At 39.0% G+C, this 22701-nt stretch overlaps 1 protein-coding gene across 6 annotated transcripts in view; it reads right to left on the bottom strand.

The window, feature by feature from the left end:
• The window catches only part of gpd2 (glycerol-3-phosphate dehydrogenase 2 (mitochondrial)), a 152105-nt gene that overhangs the window by 6573 nt on the left and 122831 nt on the right, over positions 1-22701 (bottom strand). For 5 of the 6 annotated variants that reach the window (XM_043693788.2, XM_043693790.2, XM_043693789.2 and 2 more), the window contains one exon: positions 15424-21187. The exons of the other annotated variant lie outside the window; for it this stretch is intronic. In XM_043693788.2, coding sequence (XP_043549723.2) covers positions 21062-21187 — 126 coding nt within the window. In that variant the 3' untranslated portion in view covers positions 15424-21061. Of the gene's footprint in view, positions 1-15423; positions 21188-22701 lie in introns of those variants that run through there. 6 annotated transcript variants of the gene reach the window in all.

Here is a 22701-nt window from a genome sequence, read left to right as displayed (position 1 = left end):
TCAGATGTGAAAAGTATATGTTGTGATCTCGCTGATGGTAATACTGGACAGACCAGATTCCAACACGAAACCTGGTTTGTTAGACACCTTTTCTGCTTGATTACCACAATGGGCAGTCACTGAACATATTCACAAAGTACTTTTAAGAAAATAAACATAAAAAATGAAATATGTTACACTATGCAAGGACTACTTGATACAGTCTTACTACTAATATCAGAAATAAAAATGAACTCTGTAGCCATCAATAGTAATCTTCCAGATATTCAAACCTCAGTGATGGGTCATCCTGACCCCAACTTAAAATTCCTTAGTCAATTGAAACAGCCCTATTTGATTTCTGGAGCTTTCTTATTGCCAAATTCTAAATCATTCAAGTTTGTTTTCTGCTGCCCTGACTATTTTGGAGACTGCCAAACAGCTCTGCACCTGTTCACAGGCCTTTTCTCACTGAATGACCTGCATCTTTTTGAAATCACCCTGTACCACCTTTCCAAATTAACTGGTTTCTGCTCCTGTTTCCATTTATCATCAGACATCCTTGGTTCTAGGCAACAACCATTTGTTCTCGCGAACATAATTGTTTCTAATGCACTTAAAAATGCATGTATCAATAAATCTTAGACAACCCTTCAGACAACAAAAAATAAATCTAAAACAAGACTAAACTAATGTCCTCTCCTCTTAACACCATAGGATATAGAAGCAGAATTAGGGCATTTGGCCCAATGAGTTTGTTCTGCCATTCGATCTTAGTTGATATTTTTCTCAATTCCATTCTCTTGCCTTCTCCCCATAACCTTGACCCCCTTACTAATCAAGAACCCAAATACAATCTTAAATACAATCAGAGACTTGGACTCCACAGCTTTCTGTGGCAATGTGTTCCACAGATTCACCACCCTCTGACTGAAGAAATTCCTTCTCAACTCAGCTCTAAAGGGTCTTCTCTTCACTCTGAGGCTGTCCCCTGGGGTCCTATTCTCTCCTACTGGTGGAAACATCTTCTTCACATTCAATCTATCCAGGCTTCTCAATATTCTGTAAATTTCAATGAAATCACCCCCTCATTTGTCTAGACTCCATCAAGTACAAAGCCAAAGTCTTCAACCACTCATCTTATGTCAAGCCTTTCCTGGGATCATTCTCGTGAACTTCCTCAGGACACTTCCAACACCAGCACGTCTCTCCATTGATACAAGGCCCAAAATTTCTCACAATATTCCAAATGTGGTCTGACCAGACCCTTATACCACCTCATCAGTATATTCTTGCTCTTGTATTCAGGTTCCCTTGAAATGAATGCTAGCACTGCATTTGCCTTCCTAACTGCCAACTAAACCTGCACGTTGACCTTATGAAAATCCTGAATTAGGACTCCTAAGTCTCTTTATGCTTCAATTTCTGAAGCCTTTCCTCATTTAGAATGTGCCACTATTCTTCCTACCAAAGTGCATAACCTCACACTTCTGCACATTGTGTTCCATTTATCATTTGTTTGCCCGTTCTTCTAGCCTGTCCAAGTTCTTTGTAGTCTCACCACTTCCTCAAGACTGCCTATCCCTCCATCTATCTTTGTGTCAACTGGAAACTTGGCAACAATACCTTTGGTTCCTTTATCCAGATTATTAATGTATAATATTACAATATAAAACACACAATACAGAATACAGATCAAATCTAAAGCTATATCTGGTTTTTCAACATTCAAACCCAAATTTCCAAATAATAATACCAATATACCGTATATACTCGTGTAAAAGTCAATTTTTTGGGGCTATCTTTAAGGGTTCATGGGCACTAGTTTTGAGGGGTTGAAATTCATGCTGCAGTTCGAAATACCATATTATTAGCAGAAGTCGATTTGATTGCTCAACTAATCCTGGGTAAAGAAGAAAAACACAATGAATTACGGTAAAAGTAATTACTAGATAAAAGCAAGAGAAACAGGAATGAATTACTGGGAATAAATTTTATTTATACATACCGACACAAAAATTTAACATGTCAAAAATTCATCGAAATCCTGCAAAATCACACTGTTTAGCATAGTCATGGCTTGATATAATGGCACACTTAAAATGAAACATTTATTAAGTTCTGAACGTATAAGTGTCTTGAACTTTCTCACCAAATTCTTCTGTTTCCCTTCCATTTACTCTTGTATGTAATGAACCTCAACAACATTAACAAACTTGTCAAAGAATTAAAGATATATGTTGCAAATATATCTCACTTTTATTCAGATATAATAACACGATTAAAATAATTAACTTTTTAACAATATTAATTTTTGGATGTAGAGTGAACAAAAGGCGGCACGGTGGCACAGTGGTTAGCACTGCTGCCTCACAGCGTCAGAGACCTGGGTTCAATTCCCGCCTCAGGCGACTGATTGTGTGGAGTTTGCACATTCTCCCCGTGTCTGCGTGGGTTTGCTCCGGTTTCCTCCCACAGTCCAAAGATGCGCAGGTCAGGTGAATTGGCCATGCTAAATTGCCCGTAGTGTTAGGTAAGGGGTAAATGTAGGGGTATGGGTGGGTTGCGCTTCGGCGGGCGGTGTGGACTTGTTGGGCCAAAGGGCCTGTTTCCACACTGTAAGTAATCTAATCTAAAAAAAAGTGCGATAAATACCGATAGACTTAGTCCCGGTCTGAATGAATGAATAAATCAAAGCATGCTGTAGTAAATCAAGTGGGCTAAGTAGAGTTATGAATGAATAAATGAGTAAATGAATAGAGATGCAATATAGTAAACAAAGAACGATGAGTAGAGTTACTGGTATGAATGAATGAATGCAATTTCATTTAAGTGGGTTAATGGGAACATGCAGTTTCCTTTGTAAGAGTTTATAATGTGATATAGTATAGTCGACTTCGACATTGGATATATAGAAAGTACAAGCTTTTTGGGCCAAAAATAAGGGGTCGACTTTTACACGAGATCGACTTTTACACAAGGAAATATGGTATTATTAACATGTATCACAATTATTTCACACAAAGTTAAGGTTAAATTTATCTCTCTCACCCCACTAAAATACTGCTGACGTTAGGTCATTTGAAAACTAAAATTGGAATATGTAATTTTTTGCCACACAAAAACATTAAAGGTTAAGAAATCAAAGCAGGTATATGGGACTTTGTATTGCTGAAGTAAGATTTTATCAAATCCTTCCATTTTGTACTCATCAGGACAATGCAAAAGAAATACCCATACAATGGGATAACAACATTTATACCATATGAGAACAAAATGCTGACTGGTTACTAAGTGAACATTGATTAGTAGAGGCATTACCATGGAGTGTGCATTAGTTAATGATGACTGACAATGAACTGCCAAGCTTTGTTTACATTTTGGAGAAAATAAATTGACTCTGATTGGGCAAGGCTTTGGCCTGAGAAATGAACCAAAGAATGGGTGCCATTTACTTTGCTGAAATGAAGCAGTTTCAATGTCTACATGTCCTTTCTGTCTGAAAAGTACAAGATTCTGTACATCAATATATGTACCTTTCAATACACACAAATACAACTACCCTGAGAGCCCAAAACCAACTAGGAGAAAGTGAGGACTGCAGATGCTGGAATCAGAGTTGAGAGTGTGGTGTCTGAAAAGCACAGCAAGTCAGGCAGCATCCGAGCAGCAGGAGAATCAGGCATAAGCCTCAATTTCTGTCTTGGAACCCTCCTACCATATGGCTTCAATGTGGATTTCACCAGTTTCCTCATTTCCCCTCCCCCCACCTTATCCCAGTCCCAAGCCTCCAACTCGGCACCACCCTCTTGACCTGTCCATCTTCCTTCCCACGTATCCGCTCCACCCTCCTTTCTGACATAACACATTCAACCCCACCTTCATCTACCTATCACATTGTCAGCTACCTTCCCCCCACCCCCCTCCCATTTGTCTCTCAGCCCCACTGGCCCAGAAGCCTCATTCCTGATGAAGGGCTTAGGCCTGAAACATCGATTCTCCTGCTCCCTGGATGCTGCCTGACCTACGCTGAGAGCCCAACATATAATCCTAAATTAGTTATCAGCATAATTATTTGTGTACTCTGGATTATTAGAGATATTGCCCAATTGCAGAATCAGATCTAATGTTTTATACTGTGTTGCTAATTTTGTAAACATGAGCCAATTGTGTATGGTAAAAATTTTGCTTATTGCAAACAATTGAAGGGATCTGCTGTTTGATTGCAATGAAAGCAAGCATGCAGGTACAGCAGGCAGTGAAGAAAGCTAATAGCATGCTGGCCTTCATAACAAGAGGAATTGAGTATAGAAGCAAAGAGGTCCTTCTGCAGCTGTACAGGGCCCTGGTGAGATCGCACCTGGAATATTGTGTGCAGTTTTGGTCTCCACATTTGAGGAAAGACATTCTGGCTATTGAGGGAGTGCAGCGTAGGTTCACAAAGTCAATTCCTGGAATGGCGGGGCTATCTTACGCTGAAAGATTGGAGCGACTGGGCTTGTATACGCTTGAGTTTAGAAGGCTGAGAGGGGATCTGATTGAGACGTATAAGATTATTAAAGGATTGGACACTCTGGAGGCCGGAAGCATGTTTCCGCTGATGGGTGAGTCCTGAACCAGAGGGCACAGTTTAAAAATAAGGGGTAGAACAGAGTTGAGGAGAAACTTCTTCACCCAGAGAGTGGTGGGTGTGTGGAATGCTCTGCCCCAGAAGGCTATGGAGGCCAAATTGCTGGATACTTTCAAGAAAGAGTTGGATAGAGCTCTTAAGGATAGTGGAATCAAGGGTTATGGGGATAAGGCAGGAACAGGATACTGATTGAGGATGATCAGCCATGATCATAATGAATGGTGATGCTAGCTCGAAGGGCAGAATGGCCTACTCCTGCACCTATTGTCTATTGTCTATTGATTGAATTTGCTAATATTTGTTCTACATACTTACCATCAGACTGGCATTAAATTTCACATATCACATTCTTTTTTGGTGTGTCAGTTAGAATGTCTTTTTGCTTGATGGTAGCAGCCTACTGATGGCGAACACTAATTCATGTTGGTCCTGCATAGTAGCGGCATCAAACAACTAGTTTCATCTGTTGCTAACATACATGGTAGCAATGAGATACAAATTACACTGGCGTGATGACATTGTAACAGAATATAAGGAAGGTCAGATGATAGATCTTACTCCATCAAGACCCTAAGTTGTCTTCCTGCAAAGTCCACACAATGTCATCATGAAGACATTCCTCAACAGTAGCTCCTCCAGACCTTTACACCCTATACAAGACTGAGTATGATTAATTTTAAAACACTGTGTGGAGACATTTGTTACTTAATATCTCAGGGTAAATCTTTAGGACACAGGCAGGAATAGAGACAAGCAGAGAATGTTATGCCATTGACCATGTGCCAACTCCCCAAGTCAATCCCACCCTCAGGCCATTTTGCTGGAGGCAGAATGGGGAATACTGCAGGAAACAGGTAACTAATTCACCAATTAATGGCCATTTAGGCATATTGTTCATGTCCCTGGAGGCGTTGGGGAATCGGGCAGGTGACTGGACATGGGCTCCTAATGGTGGACCACGGGATCTGCACAGAGACAAGTGTACGGACCCTCCCTGTCTGCCTGACCACAGCTGAAGCCATAGGCTACTATGATGAGGTTCACCCAACAGTAAAATGGCTGAAAAGGGTTTTTCCATTAAAAAGTTAAAGGCATTGGAGAGAGGGTAACATTCTCTATCCCCTAAAAAGGCAGACTACTTCTTCTTCTGAAAGCTCATGCACCATCTTTGACCGGAAAACAGTTGGCCAATTTGAGGAGCATTTCAGATGAGTCACTGTTCCCCACACAAGGTAGGCTTCTAATCCTATTTGAAGCTAAAATGCAATCCTGAACACCGCCTGAGAATCTTGCCCTCCAAGTCTATGCCATAAACCTTGGATTATTTCAAAGCTGAGTAATGTGAGCGTGAGTCTTCTCATTTGTTGGCTATTTAGAAGTCCCACTCATCTCATTCATTCAGTACTGATTTTTGGGGAAAATGGTGACATCATATTTGACATATTGACATAATAAGTAATAATACTAAATAAATGAAAACAGTGAGGCTATTACATGACTGAACTAACTAGGACACTGCAAATACATGAACAAAGTGCAGACTGTGTTGTAACCACAGCAGAAATATTTTAAAATTGATCACAATTAAATTAACCAATATTTAAATCTCATTCTTCAGCAACTGTTAAATACCAATTAGTTTAACTATCTATTTTGCACTAATTTACTATTGAATTTAATTCAGCACTATAAAGAGTATATTACAATCCAGCTGTCCTTTTCATGTGCTAACTTGCATTTTTGGCAAAAAAAAAGAGCTTTCTCAGAAAAGAAAAATTATGTATCAGTTACATCAGTTATAGATTAAGGTTTATAATGGGTTGACGACAGTGGCTTTCAATGGCCACTAATTTGACTCTTCTTTATAGCTTTTATCATTGATTTAGCTGGATAAGCTTCATTAAGTAAAATCCAGTTGTGTGAACATTTAAGTAGTTCCCATTAATGGTTACAACTGTAGTCATTACTTTCATTCTCAGCATCACTATGTAGTGGTGGGCCATGGTAACCTCATTAGAATATGTGTAACGTAGTGAAAACTTGATATCACACCAGGAATAATAATCTTGACATATCGGTATGTTATCAAAGAAAATCTGATTTTATGCTGTGACCATCAATAACAGGAAATAAAAAAGCTAAAAATGTTTTTCGTGACCAATTCTCAAGATTTTCATAACATTTTAACAAACCAATCATTGAGGCAGCTCCTCGAGATACAAAGGCCTCACTGATATTCAAAAGATGGAGTCTGATGCATCATTCAGAATCTGGTTGCCATGTTTGTGATTAATGTCAACCTTACTGGAAGTATGAGGCACAAAGCAGGAGAAAAACCACAAGATATTCTGAAAATAGGCTGAGTTTCCCTTCCTTGCATGACCAACTAACTCACTAATGGTTATCCATCTCTAGTGGGCATATCTGATAAGAGATCACCCTTTAACATTCAGTGGCATTACTGTCACTAAAACACACATTATCAACATCCTGTGGCTTACCATTGACCAGAAACTTGCTGGTCTTGAAATATACACAAAGTGCTCACAAACAGCACATCAGACGCTAGGAATACTGTGGCGAGTATTTCAACTCCTGACTCCCCAAAGCCTGTCTACCACCTGCAAGGCACAACTCAGGAGTGTAATGGAATATTCCTCATTTGTCTAAATGAGTGCAGCCTTCAGCAACACTCATGAAGCATATTTAATTGGCACCACATCCACAAGCAACCACTCTATCCACCATCTGACACTGACTTACAGTGTGTACTATCTACATGAGGCACTGGAGAAATTCACCAAAGATCCTTAGACATACCTTCTAAACCCACAACCACTTCCATCTAGGAAAAGGGCAGCAGATATATGGGAACACTACCACTTGGAAATTCCATTCCAAATCACTCACCATCCTGATTGGAAATATATTGCCATTCCTTCACTATCGCTGGAATTCCCTCCCAATGCATTGTGGGTCTCCCTCGTTCACATACACAGCAATGGTTCAAGAGGCAGATCACTATCACCTTCTCAAAAACAACTAGGGATGGGCAATAAATGCTGGCCAGCCAGCAATACCCACGTCCCATGAGTGAATAAAGAAAGCCAACTTATCCCAGATATGTTTTGGCGCAGCAGGAAAATTTTAGCTTAGAAGATTGCTTAAATTACTTGATGTTGAGGACATTTTAACTCATCACTGCATTATGGGTACGTAAAATACTGTGTGGCAATTTATAATGTGACCAAAGTCATTTACTCATCTCCAATCATAATAAACATGCCATAGTTCAGCTTGAAGTAGCTCTTTTCAACACTAAGTTCGAGGTGTATCCACTACCTTCTACTGATAACAAATAAATTCAGTGGAAGAAAAGCAACTTTGAATGAATCTCAGATTAAGAGATGGTAATACTCTGACCTGTTGGTTATCAGTATCAAGTCATTCAACAGGTCTGGTGTTATGCCATACTGAGCTCTTTTATCAGCTTACGATTGATGATATGTCACAGCCCTAGGAGTGTGAGATGCTTAGCATTTGCAGAGAGGTCAAGCCCAGTTATACATCAGAAACTAAGGTACCCAACAAACAACCATTTGTTCTAAGGGAAAAGTAAGCTGCATCTTCTTTCCTACACCAAAGCACGACTGACATGCTGAATGGAGGAAGTCAGGTTTACATCATTGAAATGTATTTGACCTTAGAATTGAAGTAGCAGATACAGGATGACAAACCTCAATAGTATGAAAGCCAGTGTGTGTGCTTACGTTCATGACTAGCAGACTCAGTTGATTGGAACTTTCAAAATTAGAGAATGTGAGAAATCTTTCAAAATCTGACCAGCCCAGGAGTTTACTGCATTCTGCAGTTATTTAGGATCTAGCTCTATGCCAATCAGGTTTGGTAATGGGTAGTTGGTATGCAAGTCTGGTTGCATGTCCAGGCAATAATTTGAAAACATACTCCTCCACATAATGATTAAAAATTTTACTTGATAATTCATCTCGCTGCATTGTGTACAGATACACAACTCAACATTAAAAATCTTGCATGTTTTTACACAACCCGCCAACATAATCATAAAGTCATCGAGCATGGAAACAAACCCTTCGGTCTAACTTGTCTGCACTGACCACAGATCCCAATCTGACCTAGTCCCATTTGCCAGCATTTGGTCCCTATCCCTCAAATCCATATTCCCAGCCAGGTGCCTTATTTATGTTTGAATTTGACCAGCCTCCACCATTTCCCCTGGCAGCTCATTCCACATACGCACAACCCTCTATGCGAAAATGTTACCCCTCATTTTACTAACAATCAGCTAAGTGTTAATTTTGTGAGCTTCATGGAGGATTTCTCTCTGTGAGTTCATCTCATACAATTCTCCATTATGTGTACACCTTGGCGTTGTGCTATTGTGCACTCACCAAGGGTAGGAGTTCACATCCCTGCTGAGACCGTCTGGGATTTGCCTCACTGTGCGAAATGTAAAGATCAGTTATGCACCAGATCAATCACAGCCAGCCAGGAATAGTTCATCACAGTAGACATAGTAGGTGGGAAAAGAAAATGAATGGCTTCTGAAGAAATATAGGTAGCATTAATGACACTTCATTGGAAATAGAATCTCACACTTGTAAATGTATTGTCACTTTATATCAGCACCTGTCTGATTGACTTCATTGTAACTGCAGCTACATCATGAATGTAGCTGCAAATGCTAACCATTCTTAGTTCAGTACCTTGAAGGGGGGGCTATAATTTCTCTGACCCCCACATAGCATCACATCTTGTCATTGTTGAATCTGGGAGCATAATGTGTTTTAAAGAATTCAAACAGTTGTTAATGTTGGCTGAATTTTAACAGAAACCTATGGAGTATGAGTTACATTTGAGGAGGGTTTCTGTCAGTGAGCCCCAGCATGTTAACTCATGCAATTCTCCACTGCTCACCTTACTGCTTATGCACTACGTCTCTAAAATGCTCCTCTCATCTGATACTAGCCAGATTCTTGTCACTGCCAGGATATTTTGACCCCCATCCACGCATCCGGTAAAGTGCTGGAATACTGGAGTTGACATTCACTGTTAACCTAGTAGCACAGTTGTCACAAACCAAACACATCATATCGGTGGCATGGCTGACACTTCCTTGCTCACATAACTTCACATTCATAGGCCAGTCATTGCTTAAGCATGAGGCCACACAGTTTACCTTTCGTTAGCCATACCCATCTTACAATTCCCACTCTAAGTCAACACAATTCTTTCCCCAATGCACACTGTAGTCTAGCCTTTGTTTTCATTGCTTAATGTGGGTCATTCACATACTGGGGAGGATTCATATAGTTCAAAACATTTACCTTTATTCACCAACAGCAAAGAGAACAGAAATTAAACAAACCGAAGTTCCATTTGACTCTTGGGACAGAAGCAAACTGCCTGTATGTTCGGCACCAACAATTTTCCAGTTAACAAACGATCACTGCACTCAGTTCTTATCTACTGGAACTGGGTATCTATTAAGACCTGTCTGGCCTGTTGTACATGATGCTGCTGTGCTCAATTATAGGAAGGTTGTATTCTTCAAGCTCAAAGTCCTCCTTGAAAGATTGCTACCAGTCTCCCAGCTCTTCAGCATCCATCACATGTGCAGAAAACAGCATGCTAGGATGATATAATACTCGATGGTCAACTCCCTCACAGACTAAACAATCAGTGGAAAGCTCATCTTCAAGAGACCTAACATTTGCTTTGGCCATGGTCAAAACATGCACAATATTGTATCTATGTTCTACTTCAATCAGGAGATGATATAACAGAGTCATCAGCCATGACTGCAGTGGGTAGCCCCTGTATCTGGTAACCATCCTTGTAAGCTATCTTGTCCCTCAAACACAGCAGGAATATATGAGTTATCAAGGTTATATACATCATGACTACTCCCAAGGTACTGAACGCAAACTTCTAAGTAGTAGTACCAATGATACAGATCATTTGCACATGGATGGAATGAAATCCCTCCTCATTGTTGAATTCAGCACAATGTGTATGCAGTTCATGATGCTCTGCACATGAGAGACACCGGCTAAGTTGCTGACACCTACTGCCTGGGCTGCAACACTGACTGTGTCCCAGGGAAACAAGATGAAGAGATGTGATTTGGGACAAAAAGCATCAGGCTTAATACATTTGGTTGAGTTGAGACAGGGCAGTGGAAGTTGTCTATATAGACTTTAGCAAGGCATTTGACAAGGTCTCTCATGTCAGGCTGATACAAAAGGTGAAATCACATGGGATCCGTGGTGAGCTGATCAGATGGATGCAGAACTAGCTTTTTAATAGAAGACAGACAGCAGTGGTGTAAGGATATTTTTCTGACTAGGGATCTGTGGCCACCGGTGATTTGCAGGGATCAATGCTGGGATCCATGTTGTTTGTAATACATATATAAAAGATTTGGAGAAAAATGCAAGTTGTCTGATTAGTAAGTTTGTAGGTGACGCAAAGATTGGAGGAGATACAACTAGTGTGGAGGATTTCTAGAAGCTACAGCAGAATATAGATAGACTGGAGACTTGGGTTGAAAAATGGCAGATGGTGTTAAATCTGGACAAATGCTAGGTGATACATTTTGGAAGATCTAATGCAGGAAGAAAGGATAGGACAGATTAGAAACCTTAGTAGCATCAACATACACAGGGATCTGGGCATACAGGTCCACACTTCCCTGAAAGTGGCAACACAAGTGGATAAAGTGGTCAAGAAGGCATATGAAATGCTTGTTTTCGTAGGTCAGGGAACACAGAGTATAAAATTAGCAAGCCATGCTGCTGTACAGAACTTTGGTTAGACCACATTTGGAATGTTGCATAAATTCTGGACACCACACTACCAGAAGGATGTGGAGGCTTTGGAACGATACAGAAACAATTTTCCAGGATGTTGTTTCGTGTGGAGGGTATTAGCTGTGAGCAGAGTTTGGACAAACTTGGCTTGTTTTCACGTAAGCATTAAAGGATGAGGGGCAACCTGGTCAAAGTTTACAAAATTGACATGCATGGAGAGAGTGCATTATCTGAGACTTTTTTCCCCGGGTAGAAATGTCATTATTAGGCGATATAGGTTTAAGGAAAAAGGGGCTAAGTTTAAAGGAGCTATGAGAGACAGGTTTTTTTACACAGGGTGGGGCAAGCCCTTGGAGTGTGCTGCCAGAGGAGATGGTGGAGGCAGATACAATAGCAATGTTTAAGAGGTATCTTGACAGATATATAAATAGGCAGGGAATAGAGGGAAATGGACAGCATAGAGGCAAAAAGTTTTTAGTTTAGAAAGGCATCATATGTCAGTGCAGTTAAAGTGGGCTGAAGGGCCTGTTCCTGTGTTGTATTGTTCTCCTTCATTCCACATTGGCCTCAGCAGCTCTTTCAGAGGAGCCAGTCACATAAATTTCAATAATGAAAACATAAAATACTGGTGGAACTCAAAAGATCCAGCAGCATCTGTGAAGAGAGAAACATATTGAGTCCAACGACACTTCTTTGGAAGTGTGCAGTGGGACATGGAGCACTCTGATACTCTGCCTGACACCCCACCAGAGTCCAATCCAAGCATTGGATTTTACCTTCAGGAAGTCAAAGCTACACTCCATAATATTCCTAATGAAGCAATGAACCGTATTTTATCTACACGGCCTCACAACAGGGGTTGAGCAATGAAATCATCAGGCTTAGTTGCACAGAGTAGTCCTTGTCCCGCAAATAACCACCCTTGAACAACATCCAGCACTTGAAATGAAACAGGAACCTGAGAGTTCTCATGGATATGGGCAGCATGGCAGCTTCCAGGATATCTGCTGCAGACAACTAAGATGTGATTTTTATGATCACAGATGACTCATACTTTGATGGAATGGAACCCTTGTTGTTGAAGCCAGCTGTGTTGTGACATGGCACCCCACTGCATTGTGTAGACAATCTATAGCATCCTTCTCCCATGGAAAACCAGCTATGTTGCTAAGGCTTACTACCTGGGCTGCAGCTAAGATTTCGACACGAGGAAATAAGGTGAAGCAGTGATCTGATACAAATGGCACCAGTAACAGTCTTGAGGCATTTGTAGGTTAAAGATTGAAAGATCCTACACAGGTCTCCATTGGATCCTTGAAAGCAGGAGCAAGTGAGGACTGCAGATGCTGAAGACCAGAGTTGAGAGTGTGGTGCTGGAAAAGCACAGCAGGTCAGGCAGCATCCTAGGAGCAGGAGAATCACGTTTTGGACATAATGAAGGGCTTATGCACGAAACGTCGATTCTCCTGCTCCTCGGATGCTGCCTGATCTGCTGTGCTTTTCCAGCACCACACTCTTGATCCTTGAAAGCAGCCAGTTGCATAAAAATTAGCAGTTGCTGTCACCTTGGTGGCCTCCGGGATGGTATTATTTTTTTCCTGTCTGAGGAAGCAGGCTGTACTTGTGAGCAATGTGAAGCCGTTCAAGAGGCATTTATATTAATCAGGCACTTACTCAGTATAAGTTACAGATCACATGTCCTACTCCAAAAGATGACAGAGTCCTATGACAATGTCTTAGGAACTCCTCCATCTGTGATAACACTACCGCCACTCATCTGGAGGAAATGGCTTTGAAGTTGATTGACTTTGAACCTCCTGTACCTCCTACAAATTCTGAGGGTAATCTTCAGTTGCGATACCTTCATGTGGAGGCTGTTCAGGTTGTGGCTGATCCTGTACCTGTTGGTGCATTTGTTCCTCCACAATTTCTCTCTGTCTTCATTGTCACTACAGTCACTTCATAATAATCCCTGCTGTGACTGGATCTATTGGTCACAGGCCAATGAATCCATATGGAAAATAATCAGAGACAAAATATTTCCTTGTGAATGTGAGCAGTAGTGTTGTGCACACCACATGTGACTTGAGAGTTTACCATGGTTCTCAGCACAGTGGACATGGAGGACTCTAACAAATAGGATCATGGAATGCCTCTCCATGGACCCTTAACACATGGATCTTATTCTAATGTATGTAACACAGGCTATATCTGACAAATACTGCAGAGTATTGTAAATCCAGTAAGCTTATTGAAATCTTGTGTCTCCAACCCCAACCCTCCCACTTCCCCATCCTCCACCCTCCCTCACATAATCACCCAAGAAAGGCAATATTGCACATACAATCGTGTTTTTGAATACTTAAAAGTTCAAGATGAGAGGAAATCCACTCTACACCCATGCGCAGCCTTGGAGACCTTGGATTATTTTCATGAATTGCGACCTGCAGGTGCTACTTTTAAAGGCACCTGTGATTATTTCTGTTTTGCAGAGATATCAATGATCAATGTATAATGACCAATGACATGGTCAAGATCATTTGTGCCCAGAATTTGTATTTGACATAGTTAGTTACTGTATGTGGTTCACATGCAAAATTCTGTGATTGTAGGCATCATTAACCTGTAGTGTGTAAGCGCCTGATTAATACAAATGCCTCTTTATTGGCTTCACATTGCTCAGAAGCACAGCTCGCTTCCTAAGACAGGAAACAATAAACACGTTCTTCACCTACCCTGGGTGTTGGAACTGTAATTTATTCATTTCCACTGCATCTTTGGGGTTTGGATAAAAGTGGAAGGAAACAGAAGTAGCTCTTCACAGAATAATACAGAACTTTAGTCTATCAATTGAGATAACCCCCAATTCTTTTCCATTTTATTCTTCCTTGCATTGCCATCAGTTGAGTTTCCCAAACATTTCTACCCAATTATTTCAGGCAAGTCTTCATCTCACCACTTTAGCCCTATTCTCATCTCGTTATTAAAATCTTGGGTAGATAATCACATTTTCTCCCTTGATGTTGAAACTCTAATTTTTCTATTCTCACCAACTTTTACCAATGGATTCGCCAGTGCCTATCTCATTCAGGACTTGGCAAATTCTGTCCACTTTTAATGGAAACTATCATTCTGGCTGTCAAATTACACTCATTTCATAGTTGGAGTCCTTATGTGTCATCACTGGTATGACAATGGAATTTAGTGCAACAATTTACTTCATTGACTCAAAAATAGATAAGGACTTATTACAGGAAAATAAATAGTAATAAAAATAAAATCAAAAGATATAATGCAATACTTTAAAATGAGGCCTGAATTACATTTAGTTAAATTATCACCAATTTGTTTATCATCATAGAATGATAAAACTAAAGGGGACATCATGTCTTTAGATTTTCGCCTGGACAAGCACTCCAAAGATGGTAAACTGTCTGGAGTGGTGCAATCATCTGGGAGGGATGGAATAGACCTGTGCTATAGAGCCAGGGCCAGTGCCTCCAGAAGGAGATCAAACCAAGTGCCAAGGTGGGCTGTTGTAATGGCTTGACTCTGGGACTTTTTCGAGCTTTCATGCCACAACCCCGCACTCATATTCCTCTGTCACCACCTCACATGCCCCCACATAATTGCAGCCACCCTCTGTGTCTCTTCTAGCCACAATGCCAACCAATATCCTGACCCATCAACCTATGCCCTTTCAGCCTCCATGGCAATCTACTCAGTATCCATCATGAGTGAACTTCAGAAGCCCTGCTGAGGTGAAAAAAATAGCTCTACATACCTTCAATGTGAGAATCGAAAGTAGTTACTGCTAACAGCACTCATCACACAATGTGTCTATAGTTTTCCAGATACTCAGTTAATTTTCAGACATACAGAGACTATAATTGCTGAATGTCTTACACAATATGATTCACATTAATTATACAAGAGTTTTGCAAGAATGAATCAAAAGAAATGCACATTACGAATGTTCTTTTTTATTCCAAAATTATGCGCAGTCCATTTATACACCCATAATTTTACTTGTTAGAAATAAAAAGATACAAAAGTTAAAAGTCATCACAGTGTTAACAGCTTTATTCACAACAAAATTCTGCAGAACAGCCATGTGTAAAGATATTTTGATCTTCTGCATCATTTGCCACAAACAAAATTTTTGGTTTATCTTCAGTACAATGTAATTAAAATCTGGTGTTTTTTTTTAAGGTCTTCTTCAAATTAAATTTCCTCTTCAGTGCTATCATATGGAATACATTTTACATAATAAGAATGTGCCTTTAGAATTCATGGCATGTTGCTAAGAGTGTGAAAGGAATTCACATTTCAGATTACAAAACACATTCTTGTGGAAATTTCAAAAACAATGTTTAATTTGTGTTATACTTTTTAAAACAAAATCATAAGTTGTAAATGTACTTATTGACTTGCATTTCTGTTTAGAATCCTATAAATATTAGCAGCCTGGCCTTTGATTTACCACTACTTTTCTGATGAGATGTTGTTTTAATGTGCACTAATGCAAATGCAGTAGCAGAATTAACTTGACTCTTGAGAAAACTGGAAGTCAAGAGCTGTGCAAACTTCATGAATTAACTCAAGTTGAAAAATTTCCTGCAAATTTTCAAAAACTATTTCTGAATGAGTTTAATGTTAAACGGCAATGAATGGTCCACATTTTTACAGTAACAATCACTATCTGTGCTTTCACTTTAAATAGCATTAAACATAAGACATAAATACAGTGCATGAATATTTTAAATATATATTGCTAATGTTTATAAACTTAATGAAAGTCCACAAATTGTTTAGTATTTCACTAGATACAGTGTATGGAAATACTTACATACATAAGATGGGACTCTGAGGGACATAAATTTCCTTTCTGCGTAAATCACAAAGTTTACACACTATAAAAGCAGCAGCTAATGAATGTCCAAATATTCCGACATGCAATGATAAGTATGCTAAATGGTGACATCTGAGTACAAAACAAACTTTTTCTTGAATTCCGCATTAGTGGTGTGTCTATTTAATACGTGCTCAGATAAAAATATTCTAAATTGCAAATGTACCTATTGCCTTGTATTTCTGATTTAAGTGTAATAGTTACAATAAAGTTCAACACATAATTTGAACGTATTGGAATTCTACGAAATGCAAGCAAACTAAAAGGTTCACTAATTACAAAAATAACTGGAAAAAAGCATAAAGGCAACTGTGGTAAACAGAAACCAGCATGCCAATGCACTAACATTGTAATGAATAATTCAGTCAAGGAAAATGCCAAAAAACACTGACAGATTTAAGTTTTCTTTTAAACCACCTTCATTAATTATAACTGATTGGATTACTTTGGTAGTGGATGCAAGATATGGTGAGGTGTGGTATGGAGGTATTGGGAGCCAAGAATGTTGGAAAGATGTGGACATTTACTTGGTTCTTTTTAAATGTTGTGATGAGAAAGGCTAATTCTGCAATTTTTAATACTATGACAACACAAAATTGTGTGCGCCAAAAAGGAAATAAACATAAAGAATAAACGGCTTTTCAATACACCATCTAGTGGAATATGAATTTAATACCCTCTCTAACTCAAATAATTTTGGTGAGTTATAAGCTTAAGCTGAATTATTTCAGGTCAGTTATTAGTAGATATTGTATTACATGAACCACAGAAGTACACAGACACACATCAATTGTGACCAGACTTAAACAATCCTATGTCCACTACACTTAATGTTTCCAAAATCATTTGTGTTGCTCAAAATACCAGTACTTTGTGATACAATCCTTCAAATTGCTTTACCCTACCACTGAAACTAAATGCTTATATTTCACAAACTTGCTTTTCTCATCCACAATCTTATGGTCAGGATAATAGTAAGTAACGTTACTCATGAAGAAAGGGATGTATCTCCTGAGTAAGAAGTAACTAGTGTGGCCTAGATATATTTGTAAGTCATAGGGGTGTTACAGGAATAATGTTTGAGAGCTTGATCAGGCAGTAGAAGACGTCCTCTACAGGGATATTCTCCATAGAAACCAAACAGCGAAGTTTGAGTGTATAAGAATTCAACATTTGTCACCTCCACCAAATCCCATCCCACTGGAGAACAAGGCTTTGGCCTCTGTCCCACAGACTCTATTATGTGTATTGTGCTACATAAATTATTACATATGAATACAAGTACAGTGTAAAATATTTTGCCATATGAAGCTTGTAGTGTTGGGAAGGAATTAGTTTAACTTTTCATGCTCTAGGGAAATGGAGTAGAAGAGCAGTTCAATAGCAGTTATTCTATTTTCTGCTTTGTTCCCACCAATCCCTGATTTTACCATTACCAATAATGATGCTGAAAGAGGTATATATTGGATTCAGACAGAAACTACCTGTATAAATAATAACGAGGGTCTTATAAGGTGAGCAAGATTCTGAAGGCATTTAAAGTGTGGCTTATGTGGGGAAGCAGCTTTCACAGCAAGTGGAAAGCTCAGAAGGGCAGTTATGATTTTCAAAGTTCATGTTTCAAGTCCAGTGACCCTTCTTCAGACTTGGTCCTCTCCAAAGATGCTGCAGACCTGCTAAATTTCTCTAGCAATTTGGTTTTTTTTGCAGATTTCCAGCAACAGCAGTTCTTTGTTTTACATTATCATGGTTTTCAAAGTTGCGGTCTCTGCCCTCTTCCTTTCCGTAGACCTTAATGGAATCACCTTGTTGCTATATACCTGCAAACATTTCTGCATCTGACAGCAGCCTAATCTTCTAATGCATCCAACATCCATCCCATCATATCTTCCAAATTTTTCACATATTTATTATCTCTTTCCTGCACTTAAAGATGCAATGTGTTTGCCAATGTTATTCCAATTTGCAGAACAAATTGGGTCAATAAGCATAACAGAAGTGTACACTAAGAGAATGACACTTTGCAATTTTAACAGAAAATCTAAAAGAAAATTGAGTGAGAAATTAGTTGGTCAACCAGAGCACAACCCGTGTGTGAATGAAATGTACTGGAATCGTTTGGCCCAAATATTGTGAATCTTGGGCCTCATTTAATTGTTGTGCCAAGGTTGAATGACTGACAAGCCTCCAGACACAGTAAACTGGTCACTGTACGGAAAGTTTGGGTCTCCAGTAAACCTTTCGAATGGAAGAAGACAATGCAAGAGTAAGTTTAAAATGATTGACCTAACTTTTTGCCAATAGTCTCCAGCAGTACCTTTAATGGCCAATGGTTAAACGCATGAGAGAATTTCCAGCAGAACTGGCCTAATTTTTGAATTGTTGAATGGTGACAGGTTTCATGGAAATGTGCATGAAATAGTCTTTGGGTATCTCACTAGAACAGTCAAGGAGCGAACACATTTTAAAATTCAAAATAATATTTCTGGGTCTCTTAAGTCACAGAAAGCTGTGCCCCAAAATGATTTTTATTTGCCTGAAAAAGCTGCCTGGATGACAGGACAGATCTCTCCCTCAATAAGTTGTTGTGACATGAAACAGTTTTTACAATTCAGTTTTGGATTTTGCCAACTTATGAAAACACACATTGGGCAGATGAAATCGTATTTCTCACCCAATTCCTGTCTACCTCCACGTTGATCAGTGCTGAACATGTGGCAAGTGACAACCCGACACAACCCGACCGTGAAGTCACGATCAATCTTTTAAATGTCTGCTGAATTGAGAATTTCCTCAATATTGATATTCTCAGTGAGGTGGGTCAGACTGTGGAGCCTTTGTAAAACAAATTAGATCAGTTAGGTTGAATGTCTTAGAGAAGCCCGTGGTGAAGTTGGGAACCATTTGATAATATGTTCAACAGCTTTTGACAACTTCAAATGTGCTAATGTAATGATGCATGAAATGTATGTATATTTTTATTGCAGTGATTTTTCCGAGGGCTCTCTCTTTAATAGGGATGTGACAGCATTCAGATGTTTTCAAGCAAATTGTCCAGTAGTTAAAATACCCTTTTACAGTCAAAAGTACTGGAAATTGGATTTTAATGTGTCATCTGGACAATGTGCTATAATATTTATATTGACTTAAAGTTGAGACATTTGTTGAGTATTTGAAAGAGGTGAACAGACTTCTTTGATTGGAACATTGAAGCGGTTGAAAAAAATTTGTTTATTTGTGGAAATTTTGTTTATTCAGTTGTCCAATAGAATCTCAATATGGCTGAGCTCCAATCCATAGTAAATAGACTTAGGCTCAGCAGAAGTTGTTTACATAGCTGTGAAGAGGGCTTGGGACTTTTTTTAACTGTCAATTTTTGGACAGATTAAAAAAAAAAGCTTTCAAAAATATTTATGCCAACAGATTCATCAGCATTTTAGAGTAGAGAGTATTTTCAGGACAAATTATAATTCCTGTTTAGAGTCTGAATGGATTTTCTTTCAAATTTCATAATCATTTTAAAGATTTTCCAGTGTTATTAGAAGGCTTATCGGTTGTGTCAATAGCAGAAACAGTGGGAGCATGAAGCAGGCATTAGAGATATGACAGGGTATGGCAGGGGTTTGAATGTATGAAACAGACATGGGAGATACTGGAGGGTGCATGAAGTGTTGGTGAGAGTGGATGGTGAGCGAAGGTTGTCACGCCTTTTGGGCGTCCATAGATTGAGCTAATAGTCAGTGAATGAAGATGACCTTTGATTATGTCTCTGTCCCTACCCAGGGACTGCAAAGGATTGCCGTGGTCCTGACTCCAGTCCTCATCCAACCCGCCCCCAATTCCACAGGATGAAAATAATAGATGTGAGGACATGCACTTAGACTTCAGGAACACAATATCAGCAAACTGCTGAACATGATTCCAAAGCCAATGACAAAAATCTAGACCATTAAGCCAGAAAAATCAGTGACTCCTTGTAAACCTATTATTAAACATTATACTTGCATCAATTCTAACCAAAGTTTATGAAAGAAGAATTGAAGATTAGGAGGTGGGACACATGAATAAGTACGGTCTTCTTTGATAAACCCCATTTTGGCATGAGAAAACTGTTGATTACAAAATGAAATATTTAAAGCCATTGGGTTATCAAAGTTGTGCAATAAACAAATAGCTGAAATGGACAGTGCAAATGGATTATATTATATCAAAACTCATCTTCCAGGAGCAGAATGGAGAGAACTTATTTCCCAAAGAGAATGCCCTTCAAACAAAATCCTTAAGACATTTTTAAAGTTACTTTACAATCACCTTGGCACAGACATATACTCTCCCTCTTCACAAGCAGGATGGAGGATAACTGTTGCACAATGATCCATTATTCCATACTGCATTAACTCATTTGTTGAAATATAAAAGATTTTAAAGTTTATCAAAATTTACACTGAATATAAAGATGTTATATTTGAATAATTTACTAAAATAATGCAATAATCAGATTGCTATGAAATACAATGGCCAAAGGAAAAGATGTTGAGACAGAAGTCACAGAATTTCATGCACTTTGTATGTTCAACAGGATAAAGCCCAAATAATGCAAAGAAAAGTCCCGCAACAAGCTTTGAGTTAGCAGTTGTATCAGCAACAGAAATTCTTGCTTTCTCCTTTAGCCAATTTAGGGAGCAAGACTCACAAGCCTCCTCCACTGCGGTGCACAGGAATAGGCTCTTCATTAACCAGATTCTCTTCCGCAGATTTCATCAAAATATCCAACCTATTTCCAGATATTGCGCCATTCTGGATTGCACTCATCAACTAAAACAAAAAGGAATTGAGGGAAATCTTTTAACAAAAATTCAAATTACTGATCACAATAGTTTATTAATTTATTAACTGATAAGGTACGCAATGTGGTTCTATTGCAAACACAAAATCTTGTATTCTTGCTGAAATTAAGTTGAATTGTTAGGTCTGCATTCTTTGTTAATAAATCCATATTTGTTAATAGAACCAGACATTTGGCCCATTTATCCTTCCCTGCCATTAAATAAGATGGCTAATTTAGTTCTGACCTTAACTCCACTCTTGTGTCCATCCACACCAATAATCTTTGATTCTCTTGGACATCAAAAGTCTGTCTAACCCAGTATGCATATATTCATTGATGTTGCCTTTACAGCCCTCAACAGAAGAAAAACCCCAAGACTAATGTCACTGAGAGAAAAAAAACTTCCTCATCTTTGTCTTACATGAGAAACCACTTATTTTTCAAACTATATTCTTAGTTCTTGACTCCCCAAAGAGAACAAACATCCTCTCAGCATCTACCTCATCAAGTCCCCTTTGAATCTTATCTTTCACTAGGTCACCTCACAGTTTTCTATGAATACAGACCCAACCTGCTCACCATTTCTCATAGGAAACCGTTCATCAATGGAATCAGTCTAGTGAACCTTCCAAAATGTTTCTTTAAGATTTATTCTTTTTAGACAAAGGTGTAGTGCCGCAAGACGATCTCTGGTATGCAGACATCATGCTTAAAGGCAAGGAATCTTACTTTAAATTTGATTCAGGGATATATTTGTCCATTCTTTTGGACTCTACACTGATTAAGGTCTGTCTCCCATTCAACTTCAGGGTGGAGGAAGTATTCAAATTAGAGTGGGAGGGAAAATGCAAGCTTTTTCTCAGCAAAATGGGAGAGAGATCAGTGATACTTTGTATGGTATTAATAATCAATACTCTTCTTTATCAAACAGAAATGCTTGTGTTGCTTCGAATCTTTTCATGGTGTGCTGAATGAATTGCTACTGCAGAAACTTTATCCCTAGGACCACAAGATGATCATGCAGATCCTTCATTTCTCTTATAAATGACCAGAAGCAGTGGGGCAAAATGCCACCAAGAATGAAGGTGACTTACCTTAGGAGAATATTCTTAGGAGAGCCATCTCCTTGGGTCGTCAGTCATGCATGAAAGAGGTCTCAGAACTTTGAAGACTCATGAGCATTAACTGTTTGGGTCGTATGGATAATCTCCTATCTCTACTGGCAGAAATTAACTAAAGCTTACAGCAATGAACAAGGAACATCAAGATCAACTTGATACATTCAAAGAAAATCCTCAAACTGTGTAAACATTCCATTGAAAGGTACCTCAACAACTGAAAGCAGCTAATTAAAGCTATCCAAGGAGAATGAGATGTTAATTTAAAAGTGGATCAAAAGTCAATTTTTAAAGGTCAGAGGTTATTTATCTGTAGAAATGTAAACTAGAGTCTATAAATGAGTAAAGGATAAGATGCCAAAACTGCAGAATTTGTAGATTTG

This window comes from Chiloscyllium plagiosum, unplaced genomic scaffold (genome assembly GCF_037043375.1).
Source record: "Chiloscyllium plagiosum isolate Xiang-an unplaced genomic scaffold, Cpla_swu_hap1 HiC_scaffold_7, whole genome shotgun sequence".
Taxonomy (NCBI): Eukaryota; Metazoa; Chordata; class Chondrichthyes; order Orectolobiformes; family Hemiscylliidae; genus Chiloscyllium; species Chiloscyllium plagiosum.
Note: the sequence above shows the minus strand (reverse complement) of the source record. Positions and strands in the feature narration are given on the sequence as shown.